General features: G+C 37.5%; 1 protein-coding gene across 5 annotated transcripts in view; it reads left to right on the top strand.

The window, feature by feature from the left end:
• The window catches only part of syt2a (synaptotagmin IIa), a 72,320-nt gene extending 49,425 nt beyond the window's left edge, over positions 1-22,895 (top strand). For 3 of the 5 annotated variants that reach the window (XM_076983790.1, XM_076983791.1, XM_076983789.1), the window contains 7 exons: positions 3,605-3,765; positions 8,798-8,935; positions 9,928-10,095; positions 16,549-16,716; positions 18,208-18,325; positions 18,852-18,985; positions 19,680-22,895. In XM_076983790.1, coding sequence (XP_076839905.1) covers positions 3,605-3,765; positions 8,798-8,935; positions 9,928-10,095; positions 16,549-16,716; positions 18,208-18,325; positions 18,852-18,985; positions 19,680-19,895 — 1,103 coding nt within the window. In that variant the 3' untranslated portion in view covers positions 19,896-22,895. Of the gene's footprint in view, positions 1-2; positions 2,813-3,604; positions 3,766-8,797; positions 8,936-9,927; positions 10,096-16,548; positions 16,717-18,207; positions 18,326-18,851; positions 18,986-19,679 lie in introns of those variants that run through there. The other 2 variants (XM_076983793.1, XM_076983792.1) reach the window with 2 other exon arrangements.
• Positions 22,896-23,346: the final 451 nt, after the last annotated feature.

Genomic DNA, 23,346 nt, shown 5'->3' with positions numbered 1-23,346 from the left:
CTCATACAACAGATTTTTCTTTAGACTATATCAGTGTTAGTGAATCTTTTCAAAGTACATTTCATCTGACTTCTAGTTCTTGCATTCAGAGATCTGTCTAAAAGTCTACTTCTTGTGTACCCTTAAGAACCTGCTCTTTATCTGCTACCACCCTAGTGGAGTCCATTGTGAAATCAGCAGTGAAATTCACACCATCCACCCTCAATTTCCAGAGAACATAATTACATAGTATTTCCACTATAACCGAATAAGAAAGAATGGGAGCATGCTACAAACACAAGTAATTCATTTTTTGAGTAATTTATCTCTTACCTAAAGTCACTTAGTCACTTAAGGTACTTTTAATGGCATCTTCTGCATCTACTGCTTTCCACAATGTTTATCTAACACTCAGTTCCAGTAGGAAATTTCACTTAACACTTTTGGCTTTCACATATTCAAATTCAAAGTCACATTGTAAGTCACTCCAAGCAAAAACTTAATGTGACTTATATCCATTGTTTGAAACTCTTGCCAGGTGATTCCTCACTTCTCTATATTCTCCCAGCTAAGTTACTGTTCTTGATTTCCTTGGTTATTGTGCACCATGCTTCCTCAGTCACATATAAAACTAGTAACACTGATGATGTAGCCTTACTAAATGCTTTTCATGAATCACTGAACCCAAACACTATCTTTCTCCTTCACAACGTATCACATCCCTATGCAGAAAAGCTTTCTTAGCTAACTGCACCTCCTCTCACAGATTCCACTTTCTCCCTGCTTTTATCACTGCACCCTTAGATCCTACTAAACTCATCATCGTGACTTGACTTAGCACATTTAAATTTCTCAACTAAGCTTTTCAGAAGCTCCCATTCCAGGACACCCAGCCATTTCCTTATTCATAATCCACTTTGGTAATCACAACTTCAGTGGTGATTTCAGTAATCTCAGTAAGCCAAAACAACGTTTACCTCTCAATGCTAGTAATAGCCTTCAACATGTCACATGTGACTAATATATATCAGTTTTTGTGCAATGTATATACTACCGTGATGCTGAAGTTTGTGCTGAAGTGTTATCTCTTATTCTTCCTCAAACCCATAATTATAACGATCTACTTAATCCTACTTAATCACTTAACTGGTTTTTCCAGTGTAGAAGGCATCAATTCTTCCCATATCAATGTTTCTGCACCCATTGTCCTTTCACAATTGTCAACGATCTAGAGATCATCATTTTTGTGGAAACCTTCATCCTTGCCCACCTAAGATTCGTTTCTTTAGCAACTGTGAGGTTCATGGCAGAGCAGTTCTCAGCGTGGTCATGTCATCCATGTCTACCCTAACTGAAGGCAGCCTGGAACCATCCTACAACTGCTCCTCACCTACAAACCTAAGAAGCCCGAATTATCACCTCCATTGCCATCATAAATTCTAATGCTGAAATAGTACAACCTGCCTGTGTCATTGGGGAGTGTCAAGGGAGCGGGACGGACAATGACACAATCCTGGGGCACATATAGACGTTAAATCCCAACAAACCAACCCTTTAACCCTCCTGATACCGTTGATACCGCTACTGTCAATGACTGGTTCACCCGTCAAAGCTTAAACCGCAGATGGCTTCTGTGGCCACTGATTGCTACAGCAAACTCAGGTCTTGTATGAGCTGTTACTGACTGCACCAGTCCCGAGAGGTATGAGGGCTGTCTTGTTTGTACAGCACTTTCCACCCCCATGTTTTGGCTGACATGGTACGGCCATGTGTGTGTGTTTGTTGTTTTCACCAAGTGCTTTTGTGTATTTTGTTGTGTATTCACACCCACTTGTTAGCTTGCTACATCTGTTGCTTGTTCTGCCCTCATTTGTTTCAGGTATTCAAACCCTCATGTTTAATCCAGTATTGTCACTTATTGTCCTTGTGTTTGCAGTTTTGGTCAGTGTTTCATGTATATATTTTTGCTAATTGTTGTTTCATGTTCACTTTCATTTTTTGTATTAAACATCTGTGTGCGCCCAGACTTGTTTCTATGTCCATCCTTCTCCTCCGATGCTCCCCAATATTACACTGCCTTATACCCATTTCCAATTGACAACTGACAGGACATTTTATACTCTTCTTATTAGAACAAATCTGAATATCTGAAAAAACTCACATTCTTTCCACAAAAGATCATGTGCTATTAAACTAAAGGCACCGTACCCTCTTTCTTCACTACCTGAATATGATGTCTGAGATTCCTGTCTTTCATAAATTATCTTATGTACCTTCAAATATGCACCCAGTCTCCAAGAAATCACACTAAAGAAAATCTTACTCTCCACATTAAGAAGGTAGCAAGTAGCATAGCATACAAATAGTATAGCTTCTCTTTTATTATTAGAATACCCACTGCTCTTCAATCACTATTTATATTAAGTCCATTTATTTCATATTATCATTATCTTCAGTGTATACCTCAAAACCATTTGGCCTGGTGCCTGCTCATTACCTGACACACCACATATTGCTCCTCACTCCACTTAGGTTGGGCAATATCCATTTGAATTAATTAAACTTAGATTTATATAGCACCTTTCAAGAATCCAAGGTCACTTTACAATTAACACAGGTACAAGCTTTTACTACCATTCACACACCAGCCAGAAGCCTAACCTAACCTAACCTCCATGTACCTAACCTCCATGTTTTTGGACTGTGGGAGACCGTGGAGGAAACCCACACTACCACCAAGCCACTATGTTGGCCCTGTATGTCACTCAGTCATGAACACTGGTTGAATATGTGCTGGCAGCTCCATCTTCAAACACACCACCATAGTGATCCAGTAAGTATCTATTTCCTAGTTTTAGCCTCTCAGATTTCTGCTTTCTAAATATGGAGATCTAGCTTTAACAACCATCTTGATTATGCTTCTCTGGAGTGCCAAATGAAGATTCAGTTAATTTTTTCCACAATTCTGAACGGTTTCTGAGAGTGTTAATAGCCTCTAGTGAATTGCAAATGTTTGATTTTTGTTACAGTTGTTTTCCCACCTTTCCCCATGATTACTTACTGAGTTTCTGCATCTCACCTGACAGATTTTTTTTTGTTCATAAATACATGAGCAAAGACCTTACTGCAGGGACAGGGTGGGCCCCTTTTTCAGTCCTGGAGTTTCATGCCGAAACCCGGCCCACAAAATCATTTTTCCCCTCCAACCACCCTAAACTCGAGATTGACATTAAGAAATCCTCCTGATTCTCCAAATCAGCCACTCCAGCTCTGCCTTACTGCCTAGTTGGTATACATACATATACTGCAAAATCAGGTCAGAAATAATTAATTTGCTAATATGTTAAAAGTAAGTAGCAAAAAAGTAAATGCATAAATAATAAAAATCATCACAATCATGTTTTGAGAAACAAATTCTATGACTTGCTTTGTGTCATTACTGTTTTAATTATTTATTTTCACATTACTGAAAACACAAAAAACTAGGTTTTCAACATCTAACTGGGCGACAATAGTCTTGGTCCCATTCTAAACTGATAAATAATATAATAGAGATTTGGCTTAATCCCAGTTCAGTGAATACAACCTTGGTTTGTTTTTCTGCACCCCTCCCCTCCCCCCACAGTGCCTTCCTGGGCCATCATTGCCATCTCCATTGTTGCAGTAGTCCTCATCCTCACTTGCTGTTTCTGCATTGTGAAGAAGACCTGCCTTAAGAAGAAGAAAGGAAAGAAAGGAAAGAAAGGGAAGGGAGACGTGAGCATGAAGAATATGAAAGGAGGCGAGGTACAATCAACAATTAAAAAAGGGGGGATTCGCTAAAAACTGCTTTTGTCATTTACATTTGTTTACACATGATACACATGATTTTTGGTTAAGAAATAAGGACATTATTAATGAAAAGATAGATTTCTTAAGAACAACACAGCTGTCATACTGATCTAGTTTTTCCTACTTACATTAATCAAAGTAAGAGTTCCTGTTCACTTCTGTGTCTATTAAATTAAGGAGTGTGTAAGACTCTTCAAAACAGATAGATAAACTATGCAAAAAGATATTTTCGATTATTAACTTTACCTTCTGGTAAGTAAATGGATCGTTAGTAATCGGAAGTGTTTTTTCTTAGTCTTTCATGTTGATGGCATGAAATATTTAATAGTGCCTATTACTGGCAGCTAATAAACATGAAGAATGTTGCACTTTGTTTCATTTTCAGGGTGGAAAGCCGATTTTCAAAAAACAGCAGTGCAGTCAAAATTGTGCTATTTACTTCTTGCTTATTTTTAACATGAATAATGACATTTTTTGTTTATTTTGTTTATGTTTAATTTGAGGGTGGACTACTATAATGGGAAATCGAAGATAAATGATCCTTTAATGGAGACAGAGTACTGTGGCTTGTAAATGCAAGACTAAACATTCCATTTGTCATTTTTCTAAATTTCTGTGCTTTTTTATGTATAACATTATAATCTGAGTAACAAGTGTTATATATAAAATGTGTGTCATTTTCCTTTTTGTGTGTCCATCAAGAGTCACTTGATTTCCACTGCTCTGATTTCCTTCTCGAGTGTGTGTTATGAGTTCAATCTGTCCCTCTCTCTCCATTTCTCTATCTTTTTATCCCTCCTGCTTTGTGTCTCATATGTGCTTCGTTTATCTTGACTGTGGCGGACCTTTCACATGGTAGGTGTGACACAGTTTGCAGTGCCCCTCTCTGGACGCTTTGTATAGGTGCAGACTGAGGCAAGGGGCATTTGGTCTTGGGAGAGGGGGTGGCTATGGGAATGAGTGCTATGGCTTCTAATTTAATTCTGCAAGCTCAGTTGTGCTGAGGGTGCTTGAGGAGGTCATGAAGGGGTCGGGGGTCTTTGCATTTCACTGTTTTGATATGCTGTGCCAAAAACCCAGAACCTACCATTTTTTTAGAGGAAAAAAAAAAGGTGACAAAAACCTAAGGATAAAAAAAAGGTTATGCAATTGCTTATGAAGTAAAACATACATCCAGCTTACTGTGATTGTGTATGATTGCACAGAAACAACACATCAGACCTCACTAACCTGCATGTTTAAAGGGTATAATTGGTCATTTGTCAGTTAAGTCCTGCTTCACCTGTTCAAGATCTTCAAGCATCTTGTGAATCTTGCTGAAATTTTATATACCAATATTACATTGTAAAGTATGTTAGTCTGAAAACCGTGATTGCAGTAAAAGAGTAAATGTAGACTAAAATTGTATGAAGCAGTATTTTTTGACAATGCCCAAATTATGCTCTTAAAGGGGGTTCCAGTGAATGATCATGACTTGACTTGAGAGTAACTTTCCTTAATGACCCATTACTTATAAAGAAACCTTTAAAAAATGTTATCTTTGTGTTAATACAAATGCTTGTTATACAATTAATACTATTTACTATTGCCACCTTAAACAATACTAATTCTTGGCCTCTTAACATTCTGCTTTTGGTCTATTCTTATGTATTATATGAGCAGGCATCAAAAAGCTTCCTATTAGTCATAATATTGTACAGTACGTCCCATCTGCTGTAATCAGAGGTAGTCATATTGTTTATATAAAGTTCATATGAATAAGTTGATCTATCAAGCCAGCAGTTTATATTTAGCTGTTTGGGCCAGTATGGGTTTGATTTAAATATTGCAAGGGAGGTATAATTTTTTGGACTGTGAACAAACTGGTAGTTTTTAGCTGTCTGAAACAAATGTTTCTCAGCCTTTTAAAATCTGACCCACTCCACAACCCAGTGAAGTACATTGGTATTTGCTAATCTGGTCAATCCCAAACTGGTCATTTTGTCCAATTGCTATGCGTACTATGTACGCAGCAGTTTAAGCTGCATATTGTGATTATGTTTTCCCCCTTACCATTTCTTAGTCCATCTGCTACCTTTGCAAAACTGGATGGTATGTACTGGGATTTTCAAAATTAGCATGACTGCCTTTGGATGCATAATGCTAGATACTTGTCAGGTTCTGGAAGGAAATGCAAAACTCACACTGTTTGGCTAGCACCTTTCATGTTAACTTTAATAGAAAAATATTTCATTAATCATAAACTTCTGCTGCCATTGTTAAATGCAATCAACAAAGATTCTTTTCAGATTTGTGCATTTTGTGGCTTGGCATGCTTGAATGTGAAGCATTTAATACACTAGTCAAAGGTACTATAAAATTGTTTGTGTGCGTGCGTATATATGAGAGAGAGAATCAAAGAGAAGTGAGAGAAAGAGAGACTGGCATGGGCATTTTGGTGGGTATGGAAATGAGCGGTCTCTATGGAAGCATGCTATGTTTATAAACATTTTGAATTGATCTGTTCTTCTTTCCCTTTTCCCCCCAAGCAGAGTCAAATAACCATATGTCTTCATTTGTGAGATTACATTTACTGTTTTTTTTCATATTATAACTTCTAAACAACTACATCAAAAAGAATTATTGACCTTCCCATGGGTTTGAATATGCTGATACTATAAGTATATACTAAGTCCTACAAAGTCCAAATCACACGATATAACTTATGATGGCACCAAATATAGCAACAATATTAGGCAGTATTTATATAATGTGAAGAATTTTTAAAAATCTGTAGTTTAGATAATTTTGGAGCTCTACTTAGATCCACCAAAATTATGCTTGTATATTTTGCAAGAAATTACTTTTGGATTTAAAGTTCTTAAAGTCAGAGATGGTTAAGATCAACCCTAGTGGTAAGTTTTAGTAGATTAGTCTTTTGTTACAACATCAAGAATTTTAAATTAAACATACTTGGTCATCTGTTTGAATTATTTTATTTCAGATGTAGTATCTTTTGAGGTACATCTCTAACAGATCTTAAGCAATAAGTAGGCAGAGAGCAGAGAAATGTTACAAAAAATAAAATAAAACAAAATGTAACTGCAGGTTGATCACAAGCCTGACACAAGATGACTCAAGCCTATTTTTTCTTTTTGAACCCAATCCTAGTTGCACTACATGGTATTTGTTGGCATTTGAGATTATGACTTTATTTTGATAATGGGTGAGAAATTATTTCACAATTTAGTCCAATACGCTACAATTCAATATCAAAATATAAACAAGTTACTTGATAGCAATAGATATATGCATTGTTCTGCTCTTAGAAGTGGTTGGAACATTATACCTAACTTGAGCTTAAAGGTTTTACAACAAATCGGGTCAGTGGGGTTGTTTGGGAAGTAATCAAAGAAAGGACAATAATTAGATGAGTGCCATCAGTGTAAATGCAGTTTTGGTCAATACTTCTTTTATGCATGTTTTAAAGGTGTAAATTTTGTTTATCTAAGTTGTTTTCTGTGTGATAATGGATTGAGGAAAAAGACAGATTAGATAGAGTTAGATAGAGAGGTACTATATGTACGAACATGTAGTTTTGTGTTTTGGGTTAGCAGTTGAATCTTGATGCTATGTTTCTTGGAATTGGCTTGAAAATTCAAGTAGTATCAAAATCACTGGGTTTGTATGGGAATTCCAGATAAATTAACGGCCATCAATGCATGCAGTTTTGTGTTTTGGGACAGCGGTTGCAATTTTATAAATAGTTTGCTTTAACAAAAATCAAAAAGTATTCAAATATTTTTAGTTTCATAGAGATCTGAAAAAATAAGGTAATGGAGGGACAAACGTATGAAAAGCTGATGTTCTTTTTTCTTCATGCATGTTTAGAAATGTTTAAGAGATATATGGGTTATAGAAAAGGAAGAACTGCCTAGGGCATGAGACAAATGCAGAAATAGAAACATTGATAATATTAAAACAACACCAAGCTGACTTTCTAAACAGTGTAATCAAAACCCGAAAAACTTTGACTAAGAGCTACTGCTTCCAGTAGCAAATTATGTTAGTATAAAAAGTGTAGGTTTAATGTTACATGTATTTGGAAATTACTTCTTAGTTGAAGATAAAAGTATTTATTTTATGTCACACATGTATCCTAATTTTCTATGATTTTGTCATGCTGGAATTACATACCAAAAGTAGATAATGGCCATGATTTTAAATGATGTAAATGTAAATTTTATGGAGATTTTAGCTCAGATTAATCTCCTAAATATCGAATGAAACAAATTATATATACTAAGGCTGACACTACTACACTATTCAGTGTCCTCAAATGTTAGGGCAACAGTCTTATCATGTGCTAGTTAATCTCAGCGGATCTCAGATTAATTAGTTAATCATTAGTTAAAAAATGAAATGCAGATTTCAGGAGAAAATTATACCATTATCTCAGGAAAACCGTTTAATATCATCCTGTGATACTGATGCAAATGACTTGTGATTTCATAAAAATCCCATGAAAAAGAGTTAATTAAAATGTGTTAACCTGTGTTTTTTAGGGCTCCCATAATTTCCTGTCCAGGCTTCATGATCAATTGCCCCTTAATGCTCTTTTCTATAAATTGTAGATCACAAGATCTCATGCCCTAAAAAACAGAATCGATTTGAGGAGAATAGGTTCCCCAGTCCCCACATAGTAATTCATTCATTTCAGCTTCTCTAAATGTATATTCCACAAAAAAAAGCTAATTATAATAAAATGGTGTCATGAAAGGAAAAGTGAAATCAAGTCATGTTTCTGCTAGAGTCATCGCTGACTTTTGGCATTTAATTACACTTGGTTGGTTTAACACCTGGCACACTTCAGGTAAGGCAAAAACCTGGCAGGTGGGTTGCCCATGACTGACTCAGTGACAAACATTTGGATTGACTGACAATAACTTAACTATAACTCCAGGCCATAATTACTCTTGCAATTCTGTCTCTCCATTTGTCTTTTCAGAAACAGGATGATGATGATGATGAAGATGACATAGAAACAGGGATGACTGGGGATGAGAAAGAGGAAGAAGAGCCCAAAGAAAAGGAGAAACTTGGAAAACTACAGTTCTCTTTAGATTATGACTTCTCTGACAACAAGGTTAGATTATACTTCTGTGCAAAGTACTCAACTATGAAACTTGTATAGGGGCCAGTACAGGAAATTAGCCAACCCACCTGATTCTTTAAAAAGAAATAGTTACACTTTCTTACCTATCACCTTACTTTCTTACCTATTTGCCTGGTTCACTCACACTGCACAAATGCAAGCATATCAGAAAGTAAAATTATGTAGTGAGGGTTATGTGGGAAGGGGCAAGTCTTTCGGAACCATGGTGTCAGAAAATGTAAAAAAAAAATCGACTTTTCTTTTTCTTTTACACAAACTCATTAATTGCTACCCCATTAAATAGTTTCTAATGCATTTTTAGGGCTTTGTTTCTTCTACATGTTCTTTAAAATTTTGGAAAAGCTACTTTAAAAAGTTAGCCTGCTCCACAAAATCAAAACCACCTGCAAGAAGCTACATAATGATTAATTTAAAATATATATATTCTTTAAAATAAATGCATTTTACTACTCATTTCACAAAAAAGTAGCAATGCTACCTCCTGAAATTGGAAAACACAGTTGCACTAATGGGTTCACTACTAATGCCTAAATACAGTTCTATGACCCAGTTCTATGGGTCATAGATTAGTTCTATGAAGAATTTATCACAACCTAATTCTACAGAATTTCAGTGCTGGTCTTTGGGACTCCAGTTGTCTTTTGTTTATCCAGATTGGGCAAAATAACACATAGTGCTCTTGGTACATTTCCTATTATTGAGTCAAAATGCATTATCGCTGCACTAGTGTTTGTTTAGATGCCTTAGTCTGATTGTTTTGTAAACATGCATGTCTAAATATAGAGCACCATGGAAGAAAACATGCTATGTCAAGCTGACCAAGTGAAAATGTGCCCTAATACATTATTATTTTGTTTCTCTCCTGTAATGCAAACTGTCTCATAAAAGTAGTTTCCAGGCAAAGATGTAATACATTGTTATAAGAGTACTCCTTTACTCAAGATTATGTATTAATTTCACAGTTGACAGTAGGGATTCTGCAAGCAGCAGATCTTCTGTCCATGGACAGCGGAGGCACGTCTGACCCATACGTCAAGGTCTTCATTCTCCCTGACAAGAAGAAGAAGTATGACACCAAAGTGCACAAGAAGACTCTCAACCCTGTCTTTAATGAAACCTTCAACTTTAAGGTCAGATAAACTTCACCTGGCTTCACAGCTTACTCTATATTGTCAACAATATATTATATTATATTATATATATATATATATATATATATATATATATATATATATCAACAATATATATTATTATCAGCTTTTTATTAATGTTTTTAATTAATTTATATTTAACAGCATTTTCACAAATATACCAAGACCTGGTACATCACATTCTCTATGGACTTTAAGGGCAGAACTCCAAGAATAATAATTTTTGTAAAGTGAAAGATACTACTGTAATAGTGCGAGGGAGGCAGAGTTGGTTACATTGCCGCTTTATTTCACACACTACAGTAAAGTCTAAATGTCATCCAAGAACTGACACAGATGCAGACTAACACTTAAATACAATAAACCTTAACAAGACAAGCGACAGGCGATCACTCTGATGCACATACATAAACAAAGGTACAGACAAATATAAACACACACACAGACGCGCTCGAGGGAGGAGTCAGGGGCCCCAGCAAGCAGTGCTTTCTCCCAGAGCGCCCTGTGCTAGCAGCTCGCCCCCAGACCCCTGACAAATGGCAGGACTAGAGCACAGAGCCACTGGAACCGGGAAACTCTGGGATCACTCTCCTCCTCAGAGGGGTGCACCTCACCTCTGCCTTGGCACCTCTTTTTGCCTTGGAGGCATGCAACTTGGTGGGATGCACACTGGCCTTGGAGGAGCAAGCAGTGGTCTGGGGGAGGAATGTAGAGACACCTCCCTCATCCTCTGTCTCCATCTCTGAGTCGGGAGAAATCGCGAGTTCCTCCTCCTTGGAGGTGCTGGAGAAATCCTCCATTTCCACATCCTCACCAAGGCGGGGGGGGGACTCCCCACTTTCAGAACCGCCCTGCTCCAAGTACTCCAGGAGGTGGGCCTCAAGGAGGTCTCAGGGGAGTTCCGCCGTGGTGTCGGGGCTGTTCAGACTCCTCCTCTGATTTGGAGTGGGAGCATGGCCCCCAAGTGCTGACATTTTCCACCATGAGGGCTGGAGACTTCCTGGAGGACTCAGGGGAGCTTCCCCGGACAGTCAGGGAAGAATCTGAAAGGTTATGCTAGTCCTGAAGGCTCGTCTTCCTGGGTGGTGAACCCCCAATGAACATAACTGGGTCCTCAGTGGAGAGTGAGCTAGCGCCAGATCCTCTGGCTGGGGATAGCTGTGACACAGAGGGGAAGAGCCCCTCGCTGGCTGTCTAGCTTCTTGCTGGCTGCATGGGCATTGAAGTCCCTGTAGAAGCTAGCCAGACTCTCTTCCAGCTCCGCAGGAGAGCAATTCCCCAAGTATCTGAAAAACTCTGAGCCAGAACTCCAGTACGCCTTCCCTGAGGTGCTGGCTCTTCTCTGACAGGGTTGGGCAGGAGGTGGAGATTGGTGCTTCCTACCACTCCTGCTATGTTTGCATCCTGGTTGGTCAGTTCTTCTGTAATGGTGCGATGGAGGCATGTCACAGAGATGAGAGTTGGATATATTGCCACTTCATTTCACACACTACGGTAAACACTAAACACATACACCAAGTAATTGGGATGAACATCATGCGACTTACAACAGGCACACTAAAATAAACATAAACAAGACACATGCAACACATAACGTTAACAAGACAAGCGACATGATTAACAAAGGCAAGGCAAGTTTATTTATATAGCACTTTTCATACACACTGGCAAATCAAAGTGCTTTGCACAAAAAAAAGAAAGACGCTTATTACGACCTGAGATCTATCTCCTTGGGAAGGTCATTGCCGACAAAGAAGAAACATTCACTCTGTTGCACACACAAACACAGGCAGACGAACATAAAAATACACACACAGACATGGCCGAGGGAGGAATCATGGGATGTACCATGACTACCATGTTCCCTAACACTTTCTGAACACACTTTCTGACTACCATCCCATGTAATGCGTATATGTTCAAACATTCTGATGCTATGTTAAATGGTTTTGTACCAAATTTAATAATAATATTAGAACATATTGGAGATTGGAGGTGCCATTTTTTGTCAGTTAGTATCCCCCCTGGTGCAAGAAATAGAGAAAGTAGCTATCAACACCAATACTATAGGTTTGATTATCCTGGTACACACATACTGATAGGTAAGTCACTCTGAATAGATTGTGTTAAAAGCTGTAAATGAAACCCAGTTACCATGAAAGGTTTCATATGGTTGCTTTAAATCCTTGAAAATGCTTGAATTTTAATGTTGCATTTTCCAGGTTTGGTGCTGGAATTTTGTGCTAAAGTGCTTGAAAATGCTTGCAATTATAACTGTATTTTGCATCACAACAAATAGCTATCTGACTGAATACTTTGATTGCATTACGTTACAAATACAAGGGAATTCCAGTGCGAAATTTGAGAGAACATGAAGACTACCATTAGTAGTTTGTAAGTTGTTGACGGGGGGCGAACATAAAATGGACACAAATTAAGTGTTATATCACGATCTATCGATCGCCCAGTGGTTGGCGCCAGAGCAAATTAGTAACTCATTGAATCATAGATGTGGATCAGAGGTAAATAAACTAGTTATTTTTTTTCCGGCGTGAGATATCGGAAGTGTGGCGTGAGAGCGTCTGAAAACGGTCAAATGCGTGTGTCTCACGCTCAATGCGTGAGAGTTGGCAACCCTGGTTACAATACATAATTGAGATATTTCCACAAAATGTAAGGTAAATGTAGGCCTGCAGATGATTAGCAAACACAATGAGATGAATTGTCAAATTAGCCTCATTATTTGAGAATCTTGTAGCTAGAGCCAGCAACTCAGCCTTAACCCTCATAGAAGCTGCCTCGTTTGCTTTAAACATCACAAATCCACAAATACTAATACATATTTTAAAGGTTGTGAACCTGAATCTTCCACTTGGTCAGTTTTCAAAATGCAACATTGAACTACACAGTTTTTAAGTTTTTTTTTTATTTGTAAGTGATGTGCACTCAGTAAAATAATTTAAACAGTGGACGAAACATAAAAATGGTAAAAAGAATTTCAACCACTTTCAACCATTGTAGTGTTGTGTTGTCTGAGTATATAAAGGGGATTACTCCTCAAAACACAGAATATAGTGTGAGGTGGCTTCTTGAGGTGGCTACAAACTGAACAAACTCTATGGTGAGATGTTATTAGAGGGCAAGTCAATTATGCTATCTTGTAACAAAACAAACGTCTCAAGTTCCAAAAAGGAGTTCACTACATGAAACTTGCATAATGAAACCTGTGTTGTCAGCATCTTCAAAGGTATATTCCACATAAACAAAATAGGGTTGTGAAATAGACCAATTCCAAGAATCTGACTGTAATACTTACGCAGGATGAGCAAGATGCAAATGCAGGGAAACTGAGATTAATAAGAAAAATGAACAGTAAAGAAATAACAATACTAATGGGAAATTCTACACCAATCCAAATCAAAGATAACCAGCATACACAACTAACAGGCAAACCAAACACACTTACACTTATGGGAGACATGGATCAGGGGGAATAATTAAACAGAATTCAAAACTCAGTAGCAAACACATGGGGGGGCGACTCAAGCACAGATCTAGACACGGATACTAAGAGTAACATGACAGGGGGGAAGAAACTAGAATGAAAACCAAACTTACAGAGCATAACCATAAAACCATAAGACTGGATATCGGGCACAGGGAGAAATCTGGGAAACCGACTTGCAATAACCGACAAAGGGACTGGCAAACACAGGGATTAATATACACAGACTAATCGAGGAAATGAAACAAGACACAACTGAACATAATACAAAGGCAGGGACACAAGGTTCAGGGGCATGACAGCAGAAGGGAAACCAAGGAAGCCAGAAAACAAGGTGGTCCTAAGGAAGCCAGAAAACAAGGTGGTCCTAAGGAAGCCAGAAAACAAGGTGGTACTAAGGAAGCCAGAAAACAAGGTGGTACTAAGGAAGCCAGAAAACAAGGTGGTACTAAGGAAGCCAGAAAACAAGGTGGTACTAAGGAAGCCAGAAAACAAGGTGGTACTAAGGCTTACGACACAAGACAGGGGCCAAGGGCGAAGCTATACGTGATACTGACACTGACAAATGCCATGAAAATGTGTACCAGCCCACATTCTACTCCAAGATATATGGTCAATATGGTCCTGCCCTGCCAAAACTTTAAAATTTCAGCAGATATTGTGAAGAACAAAATAATGACAAAGGAGCAACAGGCATGGTTGACATAAATTTAACATGATCCAGGACTGCGACACCATCCCACTTCTGACACAATGAGTGGCCAAAATATTAAAAAATAAAAATAAAAAATAAACCAACCACACCCACCACACACAAAAAAGCAATATCAGTGGTGTCTCATCCAGGTCTCAAACCAATATCCTACAGGCAAGAAACACATGACCTGACCAGGGGACCAAAGAGCACTTATGTAACTCTCTTACATATCAGTCAGAGCACCCATTTTACCTGCCTGAAGTAATAATTGTTATGTGGTTTATGTTTCATTTATTTGGTTTTGTGTTGCACATTTTTTATTTGCATGTCTCGTGTGTATTTTTTGTGTGTGTGCACTTCTTTGTGTTCACCCATTTGTCATTTTCCCCAAATCGTTCTGTCTATTTATGCATTAGTTTGTTGGTCATTGATCCTGCTTTGGTTTCACTATGTACTGTGGGTTTGTCTCTCAGTTTCCCAGCACCGTGTCCCTAGACCATTTTGTGAACAATGAGTATTGAATTACAATTAATAAACATTGCTTGACTCAGCACTTGCTTCATGCCTTGCCTGCCTTTACATTACGGAATGACCAAACAAAAAAGGATGCAGTGAGCAAGCAATGGCCCAGTTCATGCCTGTACTGTTGGATGAAACTCTGAATATTTCATAGCTTGTTGTAGGTTTAAGAAATACCAAAAATGATTCCTCCAGTGGACAATAGTCCAGGTGGTGTGCTGATTTTTTTGTTCAGCGTCAGTGCTATTTTAAGGAGTACCCAATGGCACAAAGTTTTATCTGTGAATAAGGCAGCATTTTGAATAAAGGAGGCTGGCAAGGTGTAAACAGTGTGGGGAAGTAATGTGGCAGAAATCTGGTATGATTTTTATGCCTTCTGCTGGATTGCTTAGATCTTCTAACGAAGAACATCGCCTTGTCTCCTGTGTTTTACATGCAGCTGATGTCTTGACTCTGATGTGGAAGACACATACTTGGCATACTTTGGTCCAAATTGTGTACCATACATAATATGAGGCAGTTGATGGCTGAGAGACACATGTGCCTTTCCATGACACACTTTGACTATAAATCATTGAGGGCTTGGACAATGCTGAGAAGAACGAGATTGATTGTAGATAAATCCATACTCAAAGTCAATTAAACGGTTCATGGTCATACCAGGTGAGCAATCTGACAGAGATAAAACCAACACATAACAACCTAGAAGACATTATATCAAAACATAAACGTTACCAGGCATAAGAAACAAACGTTACCAGGCATAAGAAACAAACTTACAGACACTGTCAGGGAACAACTCGAACCAAAGTCAAACCCAGGAGATAAGCATAAAGGGATCCAAATACTAACCAAAGACAGATTCTCAAATCCAATACAAAACCTACAAACATCATACCAACAATAACCAGCCCTGAACAAAGGAAAATACAGTGCTTATAAAGGGCAGACAAGGAACAGGTGGAACAGATCGTAAGAGGGCAGAGTCACAGATTGGAAGAAGGGACAGACAGGCATGGAAAATCACTGGCACATGGAGGAACAACAAACAAGGAAGTGCTATGGTGGCTAAGTGGGGCCAAAGGGAACCAAACAATAAGATTGACAGGAAGGGGCGGAGCCGGGTGTGAACATGTATAATTTTAGTCTTTGATAAAAAATGGAATAGGTAACGCACCTCACAAATGTTTTTGTTCTCCGCTGAAGGTGTGAGTAAGAATAAATCAACAAAATGGTTGGACAGCACTCAAACTATGCCAATTGGCTCATTATTATCAGCTCAGTATTCACTGAGTTGAATGTACAGTTTTGCACATACGAGTGCTGTCCGACCACCATGGTCGCACACAATGTCAAACACAAATGGCAGTGATAACAGTACGTCACTTCTGGTTTTAGCCAGGTAGAGCAATCTGTGACGTACTACTGGATAGTGTCACTCATAGTTCTAACCTTGAACCAGTCCTGTTCAGCCAATCAATTTATTTTAGTCAGTTCTGGAAGTGTTTAACTATATTTTTAGCTTATTATTATTTTACTATAATTACTATTAGTAATATTAGTTCTCATAATATTAGTATACCTGCTATTTAGTTTTTCATTATTTTGATTATACCGTTTTTTTAAGCTGTCCATTTAAAGAATAAGATTTAATTTTATTAACGATTAAATTAGTAAAGATTAGTGAAATGTTACGTCTGATTCCATTCAGATTCCTTTCCAAGAGATGGGCGGGAAGACCCTCGTCATGTCTGTGTATGACTTTGACCGCTTCTCCAAGCATGATGTGATTGGTGAAGTGAAGATTCCAATGAACACATTAGATCTGGCCCAGCCCATTGAGCAGTGGAGAGACCTGGACAGTGCGGAGAAAGAGGAGGTAACCTTTTCAGCAGTCATCTCAATTTTGCTTCATTTTCATTATCTATTTCACAATAGCTATATGGTGAAAGATGCATTATAAACTGTATAAGTAATATTGGTTGTCCTTTATTATTTTTGCTTGAATGACATAACACCAATAAGCAGTGTGGTGTAGTTCAATTTCAACATAGCCTCACGCCCAAGTCAGACTGCACAAGATCAGTCCAAATATCCAGTGTTAGACCTAATTACAAGAATGGCAAATGTGAAATGGGTCTTGTAGTGTGACATTTACATTTACATTTATGGCATTTAGCAGACGCTCTTATCCAGAGCGACTTACAAAAGTGCTAAGTGTTTAGTCAGAATATGCATCTCTATCTAGTATAAACAGGTTTAAGTCCAAACTACTCAAGCTCAAGCACTGCCATAAACAGTTGCCAGTGCTGATACCTAGAAAGAAGACAACAAAATATAAGATTAGACACAGAGCAATACCTAGCAAGACTGAAATACCTACAAGACTACATTAGCAAGTGTTCCCAGAGATAAAGTGCAATTACATTTTATACCAATGCTTCAGTAGATTAGTGCTTATAAGTGCTTTACAAAGAGATGGGTCTTCAGTCTGCGTTTGAAAACCGTGAGAGAGTTCGCTGTTCGGATAGCGAACATAATTGAAGAACAGCGATGTGGTGTCTGAGACATCCCATGACCGCTTATTGTTGGTCTGACATTTTCTCCCACATATTTTTTGACACTGACGAATAGTATGTCAGTGTTCTCAGGTATGCATGTGCAAAAAAGGCAAAGAGAGATCCTGCTCTTCCAGTGAGGATCCAGTGGCAACAATACATCCGCATTTTTGACCTTTCATAGATGGAGTACCATGACACATTAAAAAAAAAAGGTATATAGTTAGTGTAACCATGGTGCATAGCTACTTATTTTAGGTTATCATAGTCCAGTAGCACAGCCCATACTGTCCTCTTTATGAAAGCCTTGAATGGGTTTACGAAAGATGCTCCTGTAGCCATGATCCCATAATCTGCAGTTTGTTGACCCTCCTCCCCATCAACGTATGAGGTCAGAGAGGACGTAAATGATGATTTCTTGTGCCAAATGTGTAATGTGGGCTGTCTCCCCACGAAGACATGACACAAATTTATGCCTAATCAGACTATAGTGGCCATCACAATAATCAGAAATAATGTGTAGTCTGACCACAGCATTAGTCACTTCAATGCTGATGCCAACACATGTCGTTGGCGCTCATCTCTAAGTGCAGTTTTCACAAATTTGCCTTCAGTTTCTAGACTAATACATCTATATACGACTTTAATTCATTACATTACTGTGTGGGACTGTGATTAACACTGGGAGAAATAAAACATGCATACGCATATTTAAATTTTTATTTGCTAAATTGTCAACCAAGCTGATACCTATTCTGAAAGGTAATAATGATTCACTTTTCCTTATTCTGTCTAAAACCAAAACCACACAGCCTGAAAGGCTGGGCGATATCTGTGTGTCTCTGCGTTATGTGCCCACTGCTGGGAAACTCACCATCTGCATCCTGGAGGCAAAAAATCTGAAGAAAATGGATGTGGGTGGCCTGTCAGGTACATACACACAGACACATATTCATAAAAATCTTGTCTTTCTGTCCTTTGGATAAATATGGCAGCAGCAATAAAAATAACAACGGCATTATAAATTTCTTTTTTTAACACCACCGATTTTACTGTTTTTTCTTGGATGAGAGTCAAGTGGGCAAAGCTGGTGCAGCATTATTAACGTTAGCCTGGTGCACCAGTCCTAGTTGTAACCATGCAAAATTAATGTTCACATGCTTTCTGTGTAGTCATCTAATTCTAATTCACAGAGTCCTGTGTGTCTAGCATCTCTCCCTGCCTGTAATACCGCTTACACAATCTTGCAGCTTATGTGTTGAAGATAAGCTCTTATAGATGATCTTATAGATGCTTTATTGAGTTTGACACGCTGCCCTTTCCTGACATTGACTGATGCCATGACACAATGAGACAATGGCATGATATAAATGTCAGCAATATAAATGTTGGGTTGAAATGAGTAATGTAGGATGAAGATGAAGGTTGGTTGAGTTTAGTTTGTGGGTGGTTGCAGATCCTTATGTGAAGATCCACCTGCTCCAAAATGGCAAGCGGCTAAAGAAGAAAAAGACCACAGTGAAGAAAAACACACTGAATCCATATTATAATGAGTCTTTTAGCTTCGAAATACCACAGGATCAGATGCAGGTAAAGTTCAAAGCTCTTTACTGTGTTAGGCTGATGAGACTGTTCTCAGTACTTTATAAATAATGCCTTTGCAACCTCACACCACTATACAAATCATTACTACCACCCGTTACTGTATCTGTTACTGATGTTTTGAGCTATGATATTTGTGGCAAATGGATGAATTGAAACTTGTAATGAAGAGAATATTTTTCCTCATATCCACATATACATATACAATAAAATGTAATTGTATTGTCCAAATACACAAATGAGAATAAATCAGGAATAATCAGATATATCAAAATGAAATGGGAATCATAGCACCAGGAAGCTCATTCCAAATTTTAATTAATTGAACATTAATTGAATTCATGTACAGCAGAAGGTCTCACAAAAAAGGAGACTTAGCAAAATGCAAAGGTTTTGCATAGCATTTTGAAGATAAATGATCCATTCCTTACACATATTAAAATGTATGTAAAATAATTAGCATATTTACTAAAATAATTAGTAATTAGCATATTACAGTTTTCACTGTTATCATCTTTTTTATTATTTAATGTAATCTTACAATCAATAGTCTTAAAAACTATTTCTGAACTCTTTTACTCTTTTAATGTAACTAATGAAATATGGTTGTGTTTCTTTACAAGTTTTATGTTTTCTGATATTAGCCAACCTACATGCAACTTACATTTCTCTTTATTTGCAGAAAATTCAAGCTGTGATCACAGTCCTAGATTATGACAAAATTGGCAAGAATGATGCCATTGGGAAGATTTGGGTGGGCAACAAATCACAAGGAACAGCACTGAGGCACTGGTCAGACATGATCGCCAATCCACGGCGACCAATCGCCCAGTGGCATCCGCTCAGGCCTGAGGAGGAAGTGGACGCTGAGCTAGCAGGTCTCACTGCCAAGAAGTAAACCTTCCATTCACTCGTATTCACTGCTACCATCCTGCTACCATCCTTCTCTTTCACAATTCTCGTTTCCCAATCATTAAACTAGCACAGCATGGAAAAATATATAAACCATAGAAAAGTATACATACATGTATGCACACATACATGCATTCACACACACACATTGGTCACTTTACTAGGAAAAGCATATTTATGGATAGGACACCTGTGTGCTCTGAGAACAGCCTTGGATCAGCACAGCATGGATGATCCATGTTGAAAATATTGCATCATGCTCATGCTATGAATCTTGGATTCTTCCATATGCCAAAGGTGCTCTCTTGGACTCAGACCTTATGATTAGGTAGGCCACTGAATTACACTGAACTCATAGTGATTGGTATGGAACCAGTTTCAATCACATGTGTTTTGTGACACAGCATAGTGTCATGCCGGATGTAACCATTATGGTATTGGTAAATTGGATCCATAAGGAGATACAAATAGTCAGCAACATTACCATAGGCTGTAGCTTTCAAATTATTCATAGTTAGTATTACTCAGCCCAATGTATATGAAAACAATCCCTGCCAAGTTTCAGCAGACCAGGCAATCTTTTTGGACCTCCAAATGTACAGTTTCAGTGACGTTGTGCCCACACAGAACGGATTCCTGTTTGTAAATAACAAGAGTTGAACCAAAAGTGGTCTTCTACTGTTGTAGCCTGTCCACAACAATTTGGGATACTTTTTACCGCAGTTATAGAGAGTGGTCACCTTTTGAAAAAGGTTTGTCACTGAATGCTACCGTTACACATTTGTTGTGAACATTGCTGAAGCCTTTTACCCACACCTGCATGACTTTATGAATTGATCACACTGCTCCCACACATGGTTGGCTCAGTGGATAATTATATAAATGTAGAGATTCCCAAATTGTCTGGTGTTAAAGTCCCAAAGTGTGTGTGTAAAGGGAGAGAGATTAAAAATGTGTGTGTGTGTGTGTGTGATATAGATATGATATAGAATATAGAATATAGATAAATAGATATAGATTTATGAAATATAGATTTCTTTGCTCTCAACAGACCTTGTTTAAAGGTATTCTGTATTTGTAATCCCCTTGCACAATGAACAATAGATTGAAAATCATTCCAAAGTTTCATATAAGGTTTTGTGTAAGGACCAGCAAAGCACCCAATCTTCCATACACACCATCATATGACATCTTTTCATTCTCGTCATCTGATTTCTGATAATAAGGATAAACCTTACACCCATTGTTCATGTATGAAAAGATGGGGGAGGAATGGCTTGTTAATGTGAAATTGTGGATAACATCAAAAAATAATTTGTGGTGATTGATATTTGGACTGGATACCTCTGATCCTGCGAGAAGAATTCTGTTGGGTATCGAATCTACTGCCTGCAAACTACCACCTCAACAATTCTACTGTATCAGTTGTAACAGTGCTGGACCTTCCCACAGCCTCACAAACAAACCCCGTGTCTGTCTTTCTGACAAAAGGAGACAAGCCTTTGAATATCACAAAATAAGCAATTTTTAACTGCCAGGGACGCCTTCTTATTAAATCCATGTTTTTTTTTTTTTGCCCTTAATTTTATTTTCACACATTAAATACATTCCTTTGCTTGGGCACTTTAAATAGAAAAAGCAATTATCCTTATTTTATATTTTCTGTCGAATGATTTCACAAAACTCCTTCATTGACTACATTTTCATTATTTTCCTGTGTACTCTGTTTTGTACCATTATTGAATGACTGCATACTTTATTGACCTGTTTATTTTATGTAAGTCATTTCTGTAGGGCCTGCATTAGTTTTCATGTTTTTTACTTCATAGCAGCTGTAATATTATGCGTCCAGTAATGGTAAATCAGTGTGAATACATTTTGATTTCATATTTTTATTTATTATTTTGTTACCCATTATTTATTATTGTTTGAAATAGAATAAGATGGTCTGAAAGTGGGTACTGTTATATGTGTATTTTATACACAACTTACCAAACTGCTAAAACTATTTGCACTACTGGATATAGCTATATTATGTGGGTTTCGGTTGTGTAATTCTATCTGTCTACTTATGTGATAGTAGGTGCATTCTTTATTTTAGTCATATGCTATGTTGCCAGATTCTGAGCATTTTCTACAAACATGTATTACTGGAATGCTGCACTGAACATGGATCTCTACCCACCAACCAGAAACATTTTATAAATGAATCACACCGTTGATATTCCCCATGCACCTAAAATTTACTATACTGCTTCCTTAAGATAACGTCATGGCAAATTTTTGAAACTATACTGGGAATTTCAACTTTAAAATAGCTTAAATACAGAACACAGAGAGTATTTTTTAATGCAACATAATGCTTTCAGTTTTGAAATCTGGCCAAGCAGCATGTTTAGAAAACCTCTGGTGGATTCAGAATAACAGAAATCAACCTATTTAGAGGTTTTTGTATACTTGATACACTCATAGCCAAACTTGAAAAATTAGCAAAAATGCTCTTTTGTTAAGATACACTTAATTGCAATAATATCAACTCTAAAATAGCAGATGTTTACATGCCACAAATTTACTGGGCAATTTGACAGTTTAGTCTCCTTGGGAGTATAACTATTCTTTTATTTATGTATGTATTGATTTGGTTTTTAAATCCCATGTATACATCAATACTTAGATTCTTAATTTTATTTATGTCCCATCTTAGTTCTGGAAATACAAAGAAAATACTTCAAACAGAACCCATGATCTCTGACCACTGGTGTGTAGTTTTGCCTATATATGCATATTACCTGCTTATTGATATTGCATGTTTCAATAAAAAAGATAAGCATGTACCAGAGACAAAGCAAAAATATATGTGTACAAGTAGGTGTTATTTGTCATTTTAATAACAAAAAAGAAGGGAGAAAGATGTAGTTTATTTTCTGCCTGAAGAAAATATGAGTAGGTTCTTGAGAGAATGTGAATTAAACTAGACGTCTGCCTTTATAGGTACATTGAGAAAAGATGTTAAGTGCTTGGTGTGAACTATTAGAGGATGCAAATGTATCTGCATGCTTGACGTCTCTTTGCGGAAGTTTTACCAAACAGGCTGTATTTATTAAATTATGTTGATATATTTATTAGTAAATTATTTATTTTCATTTTGTAACATATTCTGAAGACTTTTTTTGTCAAATATGTTTGTGGAAGTAAAAACTTCACCAGGGCTACAAGTCCAATCATTAATGTCCCTATGACTTGGGAACATGAGCAATATTCTAGTGTGGAATATCTCTTAAGTGTGGACGTCTGATGATTTTCTGGATTATAAAGTGTTTGTTGCTCTGATTAGGATTAATTTCCTGTTTTCAAGTCCCACTTCTCTAATCAGTGGCAATAACAGAAGACACGTGCACTGCCATTTTATCTGACTATCATTTAATATTGTCTGGACC

The sequence above is a fragment of the Brachyhypopomus gauderio genome, chromosome 21 (assembly GCF_052324685.1).
Source record: "Brachyhypopomus gauderio isolate BG-103 chromosome 21, BGAUD_0.2, whole genome shotgun sequence".
Lineage (NCBI taxonomy): Eukaryota > Metazoa > Chordata > Actinopteri > Gymnotiformes > Hypopomidae > Brachyhypopomus > Brachyhypopomus gauderio.
The sequence above is the reverse complement of the archived record's forward strand: the minus strand, read 5'-3'. Positions and strand labels throughout refer to the sequence as shown.